Genomic DNA, 16999 nt, shown 5'->3' on the forward strand with positions numbered 1-16999 from the left:
TCTGATACGAGAATATCGTTATTAACGATATTTTGGAATATTCACCGGTGATCTGGCTTTTGTTTCGCATTATTCTTTTCCCATCTCATTATCTCACTTTATACGCCGTATTTTTTCTCCCTTTACCACCGTAATAATTTTTATAGCCAGCTAATGGTATTTTCATCATACTTCGCGGTGAAATGTCCAGGGTATTTTTATTCTCGCAATGAGAATACCGTAGATTAATCGCTTTTGGCTGATACTCGACCGTTCTACATACAGAGTGCTTCATAATTGACGAAACCTGGATCAAAGCTAAATCGCCAATACCGGAAGACAATGAGAAAAAATTTCTATAAATAAAAAATCAATACGATGCGTCCGTAGTTTAGAATTATGCTCGGTGTTCTCTGAAATCTTTTCTAAAATTTAATCTAATGCATTCTGTTTCACATTTTATACAAATTCATAAATTATTACATTAAAAGGTATCCTTTCATTCGGCAATTTCAACCGTAAGCATGAAACAACGTATGATTCTATATATGTACTTGAAAATAATAGTAGCTATTTGTGAATATTTACAATACAAGTTTATTAATATATTACTAATATGAATTACACATATATACATACATTTGTTCCGTCGTATATTTCCAGTTGAATTTCTTCGAAATCAAAATTATACAAAGATACTAGAGATGTTGATAAAAATGAGTTAACACGAGAGAAACACAGTCGGCATAATATTTCAAATTGAGCAGAATTAAAATTCGAAAAATAAAAAGAAAAATTATCAAAAATAGAAAAATGAACGGTAGTAATTTCGCCGATAAATCGGAGCGTATTAATCGTAACGGTATAATTTCCCTTCGCCGGGTAGTGCGTTGCTATATAATTATAACGAAATGTTGCAACGCGCCAGATTGCAACAATTATCGTCAGTGGCTAATTAACAAAGAACCAAAGTAAATCATTGTCTCTGCACGCTATCGTTATGGGGCGCGTACACGGCATACGGAAAATCGGAGTGCATCGGTATGGAAGCTAATTATCGTTAAGCGACGACTTGAAATGGCAACCAGAAAATCGATGTACCGAACGGTACGGTCTTAAAATTACAAATAACTATATCCGATTGCCGAGCGAATTGTAATAAATGTGCTGAAGTTATTGTTCGCGGCGATAATCGCTGAATACTTCTATTGCGTGAAATTTTGCCAGAGTAACTATAGTGATTATTCCACGCACTTAACATTTAATCGAGTCGTGTCATTATAATTTATTCTACGATTATCAGGGATAGTACAATCCGCTGAATTTCGAAAAGCTTATGGAAAGATTTTGCAACATTCTATAATTTTCAAAGAGTTTTACGAAAAGTACCTTTAGTTAAGTAGTTTAAAGAACCAAGTCGATTCTAATATACCATGAAAGCTCTTTGAAAAAATAACGACTGTGGCGAATCCTTTAAAGAGATAGTATACAGGATTTCGATACTGCGTTTTCCAATTTCCACCTTTCCCTAAGTCTTTTTCTTTTCCACGACACGACATTATTTCAATAAGATTGTTTCTCTTTTTCTACTTGGTCGAATTTTTTGTTCGGCTAACTTGATATTAAATTTTTATTCCAAAATATGATCGTAACTATGTACATAACTATATATCGAGAGATTTTCTACTCACGGTTCTGTGACCATTGCGTTTCGAGGTTAATCCGTAATCGTTGGCAAGTCTGTTTGACTCGACGAGACCCGAGAGACAAGTTTTAATACTTACTTAAGAACGGAACGGCTCTGAACGCTTCAACCGATCATTTTCGTCTTTTCACAAACTAAAAGGGGAAGCTACATGCTTCTTTGAACTCGTTTCCTTTAATAAAGTTGCTATTTTCAGGAAATACCTCTCAAACGAACTATTTCGTAGTGAGACGTGATACGTAGGATAGTTGAAAAAGCAAAGTTGAATCTGTTTTCTCGTTCGTAACGCTTCAATTTTAAGAAGATTGCTCGTGCATAACGATAAATAAATAAAAATAATCGACACGTTGATATGTATGAAATTTGTGTTTTAAAGTTAATCTCTTTGAATCGAGATATCACACATTAATTTACAATTGAGAATTTTCTAAAAATATCGTATGATATTTTAAATTTGAAATTGTTATTTTTGAATATCGTTATGTAGGTTTTTAATGACATATGTCACTCGTGTACAATAGATATCACAATGAATCTCGAACTTGTTTAGTTTCTAGGAAAGTAAAATTTATAGTCGGTTTAATCGATGCCGGTCCAATTTACTCGATTCGGTCATAAACCAGTAACCAGAAATTACAGTTTCGTTATCGAAAATCAAAACAGATCCAACCTGGTTCAGCGCCGTTACAATGACTACATCAATTTCAACAGTAATACTAGATGATAAAATACTTTATGTACTTACATCGTATTTTTCCTGAATATGAGGTCCAGCTTGAGCGATGTACAATGTGCTGGCTGTGTCGAACATCAACTCCAGAGGAATCCTCGTTACTCGTTGCTTGGCCATTTCGTGACAGTTTAGATATAAGGTGACATCAGTCGTCGATACTCTTATTACGATCTTCGACCATTTCTTTGTCAACTTCGGCACCGTGAATTTCGCCACCTCTTCCGAATGCGAATGCAAATCAGAATTGGTGTAGACCAGTGAGACATTCTGGTTTGTTCCTGGACCATCCTATAACAGAGAGAATTTTATATTTAATATTAAAAATAGTAGAATTTTCTTTAGATCGGTTTGAATCGGGAGAAAATGCCAAGAGATTCGAAAGTCGAAGCGTTTTCGCGCGGTCTCAACCCGTCGCTATCGATTCTCATGGGGATCGTACTCTCTTTCGAAACGTCGAAAGCAACGGAGAGCTGCTTTCGCTGCGGAACACGTAGAAGCGGTATTACCCGTGGAAACGGTGCCGCAGGAAACGTGAAAGATCTCAAAGAAACTTGAAGACCCGGCAAGCTACAACAACGGCCTCAAAGATATTGGGAAACATGAGGAAATGCCCTCCATACACCGACAGGGAGCGTCGACTTAAAAGTCTATCGCGCCACCGCAGCCGGTTCCTTCTAAATCGACCGATTGTACTTGGAAATTTTTGCCTATTTTCCGATTGCTTTTATATTCAGACCCGAATCGTTTGTGTTTCGTTTCACGGTTTTATGAAACGTAATTCGACGAAAGCAGACGAGTGAGACTGCGAACCCTGTCTTATCAGAAATCTTTTAAGTTTCACGCTCGCCATCCATTGTTTAAAATATATTATTCTTGTTACAGGAATGAGGATACGACAGTGTGATCGTTCGTTAACATTTTTAACTAAAATAGAAAAATTTAGAATGGAAATACTTGTGTATTATTTGGTTACAAAAACATTTTATGTTGATTGTATCGTAAGAATGGAAGATAACGTACAACGTTTAATAAAATAGCTTTTAGCTTCGATGTTATATTTCTATTGTTTCTTACAGATTCCTTACATATTCCTTGTACGTGTAAATTGATGTACTTACGGATATCCGGATGCCTAATTGCACAACAGTTTCGAAGGGATTTAGAACGGCGAAGAGATAACTGGTTCTAAATGACGTCGGCTTAAAGGTTGCCACCAAAGTGAACTCTGCTGGCAATTTTTCCGGCAAATATAATCGATACGGCTGTTTAACTTCGGAGCCAGGTCGGAAGCCAAAACTTGGAAATCCGTCGAGACCATCGTCGATGTACAAATTATTGTCGTCTGTTAATGCCACGGAAGCTTGAAGTAAATCATATTCCAGCTCTGAAACAAAAGGGTATGAAGAAAAACAGTTAGAAGGCTTTCTTCTTCAGAAAATATCGATTACAACTCGTCGATAAAAATTGTGTTTAATATTTCATGGCCGCAAAGAGAAATTTTAATCTCAATGAGACGTAAACATTTAGATTCCGTACATATCGAACTAAAAACGTAAAGTTATATTACATCCCTTAAAATAAATAAATTGATTTCCAATCATTTATAAGCCTCTATCTGCTGGCTAATATCCGATGAACGTTTATTACATAAAATCCGGACTTGAATTTAATATTAAAAGTTCCGTTAATATTAAAAGTCATATTAAAGAGTAATAAATAGAATTATGCAGGAATTGTAATTATTAATACATATATAGCGTAACGAAATGCGAGAATAGAACCAGATACATGACTGACACAGGTTGATCGATCAAGAACTCTACGGTTCTTTCATTTTTATTTAATCCAAGTCAGAGGCAAATAAGCTAACTCTCATACAAGCGTGCCTGCGCATCTCGTTTTCCCTTATTTCTATTTGCCAACCTGTTCCACAAAATTGCAAACTCCCTTAAGTAAAAGAGAGCAAAAGATTCAAGACTTGGAGCTTCAAAGTGTATAAAACTCCTCCCGTTAAGACGATTTTAGATCAACATCATGAAAGTGGACAAGTACTTGAGAAGGGGAAAAAAGAACGACGAGGATCTCAAACATAATTAGAAATCCTTTCCTCGGAACTTTTTTAAGAATAATTCACAATCCATTATATCATTGTAGCAATTTTATAATTTTCCCTACTTTTTCAAACATCAGCGATCAACTAACATCGAACAATTCTCGATAACAAAAAAATATCAAACGTGAGATAACGATAGATACCACCGTTGTATAAATATACAATCACTGAAATAAAAACTTTAACGATTTATGCGATTTCTGGTGCGAAAATCGACGGAAACGAAGTGTAATTATCGCGAAAATTGGAATTTTTACATAATTTCATTACGCTGATCCTTTCAGTGATCAAAATTTCACTGCAAATTCCTTTCGAATCCCTGGATGCTTCCAATAAAGCCCCAGAACTCTGGCAAAATTCACGAGCTCTATTTTCGTGGAATAACAGGGAAAATAAACGAAAATCCATTGAACATTCCTACGTGGAAAAAATAGCCGAATTTCCCGCCTCGAGATTAAATGATAATCCAGAGGGATTGTTATTTACACAGGGAAATACTTGACCGGCGTTGTTATAATGCATCCCTGGTATTATATAGCAGGCGTCTAATTTGCACCTCTCGTTTCATGCAAATTGTTTAAACGCAGTTCGAACAACATATCGGGTTCTTGTAATATCACGGTGAACCGCGGATATTATTTAAACGCGACTGTTACGCGAACTGTTCGATTCCCTACGAGACTATAGTTAATTAACGACATGCTGTTGAAAGCGAGGCGAGTCGCGGCAGAGGGGGCGAAAAATGCGAACCGACGAAAAGTAGTTCAAACTCGAAGCGAGAGAACTTTAATTAATTCGGTGCGTGGAGACTTGGGGCAGCCGCCTTCACGGGATTAGCGAACGAAATCTTGATAAAGCCACCAGCCGGATACGATTCGGACTACGAGAAAGTCCTGAAAGGTTAACGCCCTTGAACATCTTGTTTGGTCGAACTGATTGGAATTATTAAGCAGTTTAAATTGGACAGGTCTCCAGACGTAGTTAAAGTTCGCGGCAGCGAGTTACCTTTTTTGAAATTGGAATTGGTTGTGAAGTTCTTCGATTCGTGAAAGAACGAGAAAGGTAAAAAAGCTCTTAAGGGTATTTGTTATGAATATCGTAATTCCTTTACATGAATATAATTTTAATTTACTTGATAAATATTTTTTGCTTTGATAGGTAATGGTAAAAATATGAAATCCGTCGATAATAGTTTTAACCAATCAATTCCAAAAATAACTAAATATACAAATTTTACGAACAATTTGTTTTACAGTTTAACGGGCAGTTGTTTCAGCCATTCGTAGTTTTCGCTGATAATCCATTCCTATTTCTAGAATTGGCTAGTCGATACTATCGTTAACAATACAATTTCAATGAAACTAGTGTCGACTTGAAAAATAAAACTGAAAATAAAACTAAAAATTTTGCTGAACATTAAATAAAAGATGAGTCGATCTTCAATCGAAATAAAAAGAGGGGAATATTTTTAATGTTATCAAGAATTCACGAGAAGCAGAAATCGATAAATTTGATTATACAGAATTTATGGTAATATTTAAATTACTACGTTACACGAATGAGTTTTAATGTATAAATGCAACTTCCGAATTCAAATGGTTTTATACTAAATTCAAATGGTATTACACATATCTATGCTTTCCAAACTCAATAAAATTATGCATATGAATGATATTGGTTAAATTCATATTATATTGGTTTTATACGCTTTAAACTAGACTTCCAAGTGATTATGATCATACTTTTTTAATACATTACAGCCCCATTTCGCGCACTATGCGTCATATAGATTCGCGAGACTCGATATACTGCGGTTACCGCAGCTGAAAGCTTGCTTCGATAATCGATATTTATTGCCGAAATATAAGTCCGTAAATCGCATTAAAAATTGTATGCCTAGCATTGTTCCGCTTGGAAAATTTCTTCCCACACGTGAACCTTTTTAAACATTATACGTTTAATGTACATGTAGATATATATTTATATACCTGCTATTGTATTTTATGCTAAATAAATATAGCTATATTTCATGATTATTTTAAATTACATATCATTAAAGAATAAGTCAATAAATAGCTGTAGTACATTTTCCATTTTTTAACAAAATTCCTCTCAAAAATATTCCAAGACAATTTTAAAACAAACCTCGTAACACAATATCGTATGAAAGAGGAATTGTTATGAAATCTTAAATAAATGCTCCAAATCTTCAGCCGTAGCTATTCCTACGCTGGTCTGTTAGCCTGATACAAACGAAGCAATCTTTAGATGTGTTTTCCGATGGATCTTTCGCTTTATCTTCCCTAAACAGGAGGTCCAGAAGCTATTGAGAGGCAGCGAGCTGTACAATACTTCGAATTCTAAATGTTCGATTCTGCTTTCTTAAAGCTTTCCCGCCGATAGGAACACGTTGCAAGATTCGAGGAAGTTCGAGGGCGAAGATTTCAATGCTTGACGGATTCGATCACAGAATATACGTCTATGGAGACTTCAACGAACGCATAAGACATGGTCGGTGGAAACCTTCCAAACTCGTATATTCTCCTAATACGCAACTACGTTTTGCGCAGAAATTACAACAAAATACACGTGGCGAAGAGAATTAATGATATCAATCGCGTGATAAAATATTTAACACAAGCTCGTATGGATTAATAAAACACACTGTAGTGTTATTTTTAAATGATAATCTTGTAAGAATCTTACAGACTGAGGAATCTCCAAGTACGTATTCTTTACTTCAATATCTTCCATGAATAATTATTTCTGTGAGAATAAAAAATACATGTAACAAAGAAATATCTCACGACGTGATTCTATATTAAAATTGTACGACGAGCAAAATAATTTGATTTCTATGCAATTTTGTCGTGATCTGTTTTCTTACGAAATTTTCCTCTTGCATCATCTGCAGAAACTAAGCGGTACAATAGATATGTATAAGAACATTGTCGGGGCAGTGCTGAGAGAATGTAAAGCAAGAAGTATTTCCTCGTTTAATGAAGATTGCAATCAACTTAATGTAAGACTACAAAAGTAACAATTCTCCAATTATAATTTTCTTATGCTGTAACTCTTAATTACGCATAAAAATTCTTATTCTTAATATTCTGTAACTAATAATGATACGATCTAACAAGTTAAACAACTTTTATATTGTGTCTTCTATAAAAGCCAACGTCGTAGAAAAATACTAAATCAATGTCTATCATATGACATAAAAGTAGGGCCAACTATAAAGTTGAGAATGAAACATGGAAACTGTTTTCATCGTGAAAAATGAAATGAAATAAGATTGCAGATACAGCTTACACGCGAGTAAATAACTCGATTGATATGATTCCATCAAACCGTCAAAAGGCACCTCGAAAATACATTTTATGAAAGAATTACATAAGGCGGCAGGAACGTATGAAAAACGTCATTGTTCCTATTCGAGTAAAGGAGAAAGATATTTCGCTCAAAACCAATCTTTCGCTTAAAATCTCTCCCACGAGACGATACAGCCTTGAATTCATCGAAAACCTCTTCTGTATTTATAGGAATCCGCGAAGCGAATTCCATCGATCGTTACGAAGAAATTCGTTTGTTACGATCAGCAAATTGAACTGTCTTTTGGTCTTTATAGTTTCATAAATGCGAAATCAAGAGTAGATGATGCTGGCTGAACATATAGAATGTTCCTTAACACAAATAGAGAAAAATAACAAAAATTGTGAATCTCAGATTAGAAATTGTGTATGTTAAAAAAATAATGTATATTTTTAATTGAATTACGATATTTGCAAGTTTCAGTATATAGGAAAAAGTAGGAAATAAAATTATAAACTTCTGGTTTAAAAAGTTCTTTTACAGTGAAATTTTCCTTAATAAAGGAAGATAAACAAAATAGTTCGACATTGTGCGATTTGATGGAAATTTGAGAAACTGTAAAATCGTAAAGCCATACCAATTACTAAAGTTGTAACGGTAGATGATAATAATATCGCAAGCTACTTCGAAATTTTATGGAACAATAAAAATAAAGTTTGTTTTAAACTTTTTTTAGAAGTTCGAAGATTACAACGAATGAAATTAACGTAGATCACGTTAATTTGATTTACAAGATAACATTATTTTATTTCCAAAATTCCAACATTGACAAGAAGAATCATTGCCCAAGTAAATTATTGCACCTGAAGATACTTCTTAAACAAATCTATTGCGCTAAACACGTATTATTTAAACTAAACACATACGCTAAACACTTAGATAATTAACGTATCTTGTACAAGAAATTTTCACTAACCTCCTCTAGCCATTACACCTTTTAATTCATTAAAGGACTTACGGTAAGCTCTCACGATCTCCTAAAACACGAAGCACAAAAAACGCCAAAAGAAAACTACCAACAACTTCCCTAGACAAGAGTTTCCAACTAATAAAACAAGGAATAGAGGGGAAAAAAGAAGGAAGACGGTGTAATACAATAACGATCAGTGTCAGATAAGGCGATCTCGAGATGGACCGAAAGTTCAGCGTTATCCTGTCGCGAGAAGTTCTCAAAGCTTGCCCTCTCGCGGGACCAAGTTTCCTCGAGGAAAGTCGAGGCCACTTCGGAATTTTCACGAGGACCGATCTTCTACAAGCGTCTTCTTACGTATCCGTTTCACGCCCGTTTTAATTCGATTCTTGCTGCACCAGCGATCGACAGAGAAGTAAAACGACCACTTCGGTTAGAACCCAAGGCAAACGTTTACCTCCACTTTCGCGGCTATAGATTCACATAGTTTCCATCGTCATTTTCGTTCTCTGCTCGTGCTACGTTCGATTAAAAACTGCCGGCCAATTCCATGGAGATGATCGGGGTCGAGTTCGACGCGTTCACGCGCGCGCCCCAATGGATTGACACGGATGATTCGCGAGAGGAATTCGCGTCCGAACGATCAATTTCTCCCGTGAGCAAACTGCCAATACGAATCGATAGTTGGGGAACAATGCATACGAAATCACCGATTGATCCTAAACCGTGCTTCGCGGCTAATGAAGATAAATGGAGCATCCGGTTTTAACGCGATCTCACCCTTCGCACGGTTTTGCAAATTTACATTCGACCAACTGGTAAATAGGAAAGACTGGATTGTTTTTAAAGAGGTGTCTCTCGCGTGTTTGAATATCATCATATCGAATACGATATTACGAGAATTAATTATAAGCTGGAAAATAATAATAACGTTGAAATAAAACTTTGCTAGGACGTTGTTAGATATTAAATATCGCGAGATAATATTTTGATGCGTTTATGTGAAGGGTGATTTTGGGGCTCTGGGGAATGTTACATGGCAACAATGGGTTCATTAAACCACCGGATATAGCTGTTCATACTCTGGAAAGCAGAATTTTTATTCAGAGTCGCGCGCCGTAAAGGCAGCCAAATTAGCAAGTTTTCCGTTCCTTTGTTTTTGGAATATGTGCAAAGCCTTTGTGAAAAATACACAAAACTTCTGTGTGAATTAGTTGACGAATTACTTTCATACAGAGAGTAAATTCTACCTCGTACACTTTGAATCCAATGATAACCCTAAGAATAAATATCTCTAAAAGGTTGTATTATTTCTATTTTTGCCTATGCTTATGAAACTCGAGCTTGGCTAATGTCAAATATCATTCGCAGTAATTAAATACTTCGGTATAAAATATGATCAACCTAAAACCGGTAACAAAATCCCACAGAAATAATCTTCCAAAAAAACAAAAAAAACATTACGTTCTAAATATAACGAAAAATGTACCGCGCGTGTAGTATCCAAATATGAAAGTCGTAAAAGTTTATAACTGAGGCGAAAAAACAAAAACAGAAAAAAATAAAAAATTCAAGCCTGCCGTCGAACGTCAAGTGCTGGCTTGCAATTTTTTAATGCGCACACAAATATCGCGCTGTAAAGAATTATCGATCTGATAAACGCATCGCGTCAATTGAAAGGACAATTTCTGCGCAAAACGAGTTACATAGTAAATCATAAAAAAGAGGAGGAAACAGAAAAAGTAGATAAAATTTTATCGAACGAGCAACAGTATGACCGGAATCGAAAGCGTGACATAAAATCAAACATCAGCAACAAGAGTAAAAGAAACAGAGGAACTATGTTCCATAAATGATACCCGAGAAATTTTGCAATTATCTTTGAAAAAGGGTATCAGGTTCTGCTATCGGAAAAGCTATCACAGCGTGTAGAATTGCAATAAAATATCGATCTTCTGTTCCCACTTTTAACATGCGCTACCAGATAACCGTAAGATTCCTCGAGCCGTAGAAAATTTAGAAATCCTATCGACGATGCTTTCAACATACGTAAAAGTATCCGGACATCTTTGCGAGCAGTTTCAACCAATTCGCTGTGGATACCTATGGTTAACGTAAGCGCTATACGTGGCTGAAAATATGGCTAGTGAAACCTGTGAACCGAGGATGTATACTTCGAACTAAAAGTTTCAAGATATCCGTTAACACGTAATAGAAATATGTCTTTCGTTGTTTCCAATATCTGCTTATAGTTCCTAATAATTATTAGCCAGTTTTATGAATTAGAACACGTAAGATTAAAATAATCTATACATTTGGTTAGATCATTAAATATATAATGGTCTATACATTTATAGTCATTGTGTCTTTCGAAGTCACGTGTGAACTAACAAAGACTAAAAATTAAATATATTTATGTGCCAATATTCCTCAAATGATTAATAATGAAAAATTGAAAAAAAAATATCCTGTAAGGATTTCAAGGAACTTTCGAATGAAATAATGAAATTATCTGACGATTTTTAAAAAGACATTTAAAGAAACAAATTTAATTATATATATTTCTATATTATATATAATAATATAATAATATTATATAATATTATTAATTATATAATATTATATTAATATTATTAAATATATTATATAATATTATTAATATAATAATATTATATAATATTATTATATTATTATATTATATTATTATTAATTATATTATATATATATTATATATATTATATATAATATAATTATATATATAATTTGATAAGATATTTTCTTAATTTTTCTTAAATGTTGCTACGAACACTTTGGTCGAAGGAAAAACATTTTCCATTAAGATCCTGATATATTCCCACGCCAGATCGTTGCAACTTGGTGTTCTATGAACTCAACAAGGAACGGTACAGTTAATTATTTTCACGGATAAAAAGCGTCGCTAACATATGCGACTCTGTTCATCTTTTTGGTTTTGCACTCATTTCCGAGAGGATCGGTGCAACAGACGTGGCAACACGTGTACCGTCACGTTTTTACTCAGACCTCGGGACAACGTGTGTTTCAGAATGTCCCTAGCATTCGATAATTACGAGGTAAACTTCTTGTTACTCATTTAGCTGCGGCTTTACATGCGTTCCGTTCCATCGTGTTAACACGTCGACTAACGAGCGAAGAACCGCTTGTATTCCGCTCATGAAATCGCGATAAAACCAGCCATTGTCGAATAAGTGTTACATGTACATTTTAATCCTCCATAGGATGCTAAAATTTGTTAAACAGTGATTTTATGTAAACTTTGTCTCCTAAAAAAGTTTTTTGAATATTTTTTTTTTAAATACTTCCTGGATAATGATACATTTGTTTGTACATGTGACATATGGATAGCGGGGATTTTATACATTTTGAGGTTATGTCACATTTTGCTCATGACAATATCGCACGAGTGGAAAGATTTATTAAAACGGCAGCTGAAGAAATACTGAAATAAATATTTCAAAAACTAACTGAGAAAAATGTTACTTAAAGCAAAGAAATCTTAAATAAGGTAATTAATTTATATTTTCTAAAAATAATTTAATAGATAACCTAATAATTCTGTTCCATAAAACAATAAATGTACTGCATATACATATATGTATATACATATATCTAACTTCTACATTACTTACTCGCTGATTGTGTATTATATTATGAAGAAAAGTTTTACATTACTTGAGAAATTTAAAACGTTTCAAGTAAAAGTGAACTCTATAGCTACAACAACTTAATTTCTCTCCGTATAATTAAACTAAAAATTATAAGAATAATTAACCTCAATAACGAAAACGCTAATGAAAGCACATTCTAAAAAGAAATGTCATAAGAACATTAACCTATTAAAATGGTAACGAAATTACCATTTAGAACGATTTTCCACTTCTTTTTCACGTTTATCTCTTTCAAAATTAAGAGAATAAAAAAATGATGCTTGAACAGAGTGCGACACAGTCTTGACAAGCATGCAAGAGGCAACTATGAAATTAAATTGTAAGTTTATCGGATAAATTCGTTAGAGAACTACTTACTATTAAGTGACGCGAAACTTCAATGAATCAAGATCGTAGAATGCTCCGATCTGCCGAAATTCTGTTGAAAATTCCTTCATTTTCTCTTCAAATTTCGCTTGTAAATAACGCGCGCGCTTTTATTCGACATCTTTTTTTTACAAACTGTCGTGGTTCAACCTTTTCCCGTTAGATGGCGCCAGTCTGATCGACGACCAGTTGTCTGACTCGTTACAGTCACTACCTACTTTACTCCCTAGCACATAATTCTAAATTAACATTTCATTAGACTATTTTCTTTTTTCATTCAGCTGTTTGAACAAACTTTTTAAATTGAAATTTAAATTAAATTAAAGAATTTGATCAATCGTTTTGGAGACAAAAAATTACGTTGTCTATAAATTTACTTAATTTACATAGAACTTTATGTAAAATTTTGGAACGTTCAAACGTATATTGGAAAAATCATTTTTTAACAAAATAGTCAAATCCATACTAAATTTCATTTAAAACTCTAGCTTTCTTCTTTGCTTACCCAGTTCTCTCTTATTTTTCCGTTGTATTCCTGTTAACAACTTGCGATCAATCAAACATTCTTTATGGTTCAGCGGTTTCCGATCTCCAACTGATTTGTAGAAATAAAAGAGGGAAGACAAGAGCATTCCGAATAGACAAAGAAAAGTTACGAAATGGATTTCCGAGGCAAGGTAATACGAATGACTGATGATCCTCATTCGCCTTTCTCGGGAGTTGAATCGTAGGGCATTCCGCTTTTCCAAATTCTCATCGGCAATATTGTGGGGAAGGAAATTTGGTAAAACGGGTCATTATGTTCCAAATATTGAGAATTGGATGAGAAAAAAATATTTGTAGCGAAGATTTGAATATATCCTGGGAATATTTGCATACAATTTGTTTGAAGTATTTGAAAAACATTAAAAAGTAGAACACTATCCTATAGAGCTTAATAATATATTATTTTGTTATTCAAATTTCTCAGCAGGAAAAGTACCCAAACAAGATTAAGTGTAATTCTTGTCATTTTTTACTTTATAACCCTGAAGAACTCGCAGAAAGCTTTCTCGTAGAGGTAATTCAGAAAACTCTCTTTCCACAATTTTTCTTATCGTATTTGAGATCAAATGGTGAAATTTTAATAATTTTCAATTGTAATATACGAACAATATCAAGCATTTATTGTATGAATTTACTCCATGTAAAGACGAAATTCAATTAACTAGATTAAAATTAAAATAAAGTTGTTTGCTTGCAACTCGGCGAACTTTCGTCGCTTTGCAACGCGCGATAGCGACAAGACAAATCGAAGGAAACGATCCAGCAACTCTCTTGCTCTCTGTCTGTCTTGTAGAAACCAGCGCATCCAGACGTCGAACAAGTTTTATTTGTCGAGCAAGTTAGGCTAATTGTTCGCCAAGGCTGCGCGAAACGATGAGCCCGCGTTAATTGGCGAGTCAGCGGCGATTTAACGCGCCCTGAAATCAAAGCTCATGCGGGCTTACGGCGGATTCTACAAAGCGCTTTGTTTCACAACGAACATCGGCGACAGCGGACCAAGTTAATGGTTCAAGTAAATTGGGAAGCGAAATTGCACTCCGCAATGCTGGGCCATCCTTACTAACTTGATTATAAAGGAATGGAGATGTTTGTGCAAATCCAACAGCAATCGACAGCGATCACTTATCATAGACGATTTTTAAGAGTACATTCTACCTATCACACAAAACTTCTCGCGATTTGTCTCATCGACTACGAGAGATTATTAATATAATAAATAATTGACCGTCTAAATAATTTTGCAAGCTTACGCGAAATGTATCTCTGCAATAAATATTTTGTATCTATTTGTATCAGTTCTATGTGCATTTTCGCATGAAGTTTTGAATATTAATTTATATTAATTTTCAAATAAAATAAGTTAAGAAAAACATGATGTAGGTGTGCCAGTATAATGCGTACAGTTTTAAATCTATTTTAAAATAAATTGTATTTTTACGGAGGCTTTGCGGCAGTACGGTAATATTTTTAAATGTATCGTATTGCACGAGCTCATGTGAAATAGACCAAACTATTAAACACAAAGAGAATACAGAAAAAAGATGGAACGTGCTCGGAGGTAAATTTGTAGAACTTATTTTTGTAACGTGTCTTGCCTAGAATTTCGAGATATTTCCTGAAAATATATCGCAGAAATAAAAACAATGGACTGGCAATCGTTTTGGGATACTAAAAACGCAATCAGAGCTGCAGGAAAATCGGCTTCGAAGGAGAATTTATTGCACCCTTTAAATCATCGCTTCCCTTGGAAATGCATTTTTCAATATTCTCCTCACGTAATGCATCAGGAGTACATGTGTATCTTGAAATTATGTTCGAAATAGGTCAGGATTATTGATACTTTATTCACCATATTTGTATCGAAAGACAACAAAATCTTGTAAGCACTTCGTCATTGACTTTTCCCTCCCCCACAAGCATTTTTTGTGTCAATTATTATTAGAAGAAATTATCATAAGTTAGAAATCATTTCTTTAAATTAAAAGTAACAAATTCAACTTTACCTTCGTAATAGACTAGACATTTTCATTTTATTAAATTAGAGACAAATTTTTCAAATTCGTTCGCAGTTGCAATGTCACATTTTGCGTAATAGATTCATTTCGCGTAAAAAATTTCACGTTTTTAAAACAGCACTGCACATTTTTCCCGTAATGCTGGCATTTTAAGTAAAATGATTTCATATTTCATAAGGATTACACTGTTTCATCCCTGACATTCCCTCGTTGCATTTTTACCCTGTCAGTTGTCCTGCATCAATATCTGTCATAAATATTTGTTTTCTGATGTGTGTGCATTGTCACGATATATCGAGTCCATCTACGGAAAGCAGCTGCTCATGAATCATACGCCGAAAAAATGTGGAAAAATGTTACGTATATCGTATCATACTTCGACTGCTTTAAATCACACAGATGTCTATTTAATACATGAAGATTATTAACGAAGGTGTGAAAATAACTAAAGAAATATAAAAGCCTAATAACATTTCTCTCCTGGATAAACATCCTGTCACATTTTAACTCACAATATTTATAATCTCTAAGCAGTAATTATTCCATTCTTAATTATTTTATTTCTCGATCATTCATCACGAGGGTGATCTCTATGCTTGCTTCGTCAGCGATATTCCTTACAACGAATCGGATCTAATTCCCAGTAAAAAATTGTTCTTTGACATTAGGTATCGTCCAGGTGAAAGAAAGAATTTCGGGAAGCTGATTAAATAGAGCGTGACAAAATGTTATATGAAAGGAATCGACAGATTCTCGCAATTATTTGCCGCGAGATGTTCAGCCATTGTTCGAGGCCGGCTTCGACAACGAGCGATACAGGCCGTCTTTGGCTGGTGCGCGATGATAAATGGCTCTAGAGGAAAGAATGGTGTTCGTGGCAAGAGGAGATCTCCAAGCCACGAATCGCGTTCTCAGGGACTATCGAAAGACTAGGGGAAACCACGATAAAAGAAAAACGTCATCGAGTGTAGATATAATTCATTAATCAAATCCTGATTAATTTTCAATTTCGTGAAAAAAGCATTTCCTTTATGGACGTGGCAAAAATTACTCGACTTGAAACTATGATGGATTTCTGATCGAGCTTCGATTAAGTAATAAGATTAATGGATTAGATAAAACTGAAAATTGAATTCGTAATTTGTAGTTTCTAGAAATTCAAATTCTATCTATCAGTAAAATGGTATTTATCTAGCATCGTGTAATCACGTTGATCACTCCTCAAGGAACTAAGTTTCTTCTCCTCTTTAAGTACAAGATATCGTAGAGTAAAACTACTTGCTGAGGATTTAAGCAAATAGTATCTTATTCTGCTTTATTTAAGAAAGAACAGAAACTCTATCCACACAAAATATTTCTTTGCGAAAAACTCAAGGTACGTATCTACATTTTGCCTATCTACATGTCTACCGAATACATTATACCTATTTTAATTTTCATAGTTACACTAATCTATACAATTATTTCACTTATAAGAAAGACCAACATCCCACTAATTTTAATAACTCTACAGTTCATTTTAATTATTGTACGCTTCGTTTACTAATTTTTAT

The 16999-nt window shown here is 34.2% G+C and overlaps 1 protein-coding gene across 7 annotated transcripts in view; it reads right to left on the reverse strand.

Moving 5' to 3' along the window:
* Positions 1 to 16999, reverse strand: part of LOC132906645 (collagen alpha-1(XVIII) chain) — a 348851-nt gene that overhangs the window by 265038 nt on the left and 66814 nt on the right. For all 7 annotated transcript variants that reach the window (XM_060959006.1, XM_060959002.1, XM_060959000.1 and 4 more), the window contains exons 4-5: positions 3536 to 3801; positions 2430 to 2705 (exon numbers count right to left, since the gene is read on the reverse strand). In XM_060959006.1, the coding sequence (XP_060814989.1) occupies positions 2430 to 2705; positions 3536 to 3801 (542 nt within the window). The remainder of the gene's footprint in view (positions 1 to 2429; positions 2706 to 3535; positions 3802 to 16999) is intronic.

The sequence above is a fragment of the Bombus pascuorum genome, chromosome 5, assembly GCF_905332965.1.
Source record: "Bombus pascuorum chromosome 5, iyBomPasc1.1, whole genome shotgun sequence".
Lineage (NCBI taxonomy): Eukaryota > Metazoa > Arthropoda > Insecta > Hymenoptera > Apidae > Bombus > Bombus pascuorum.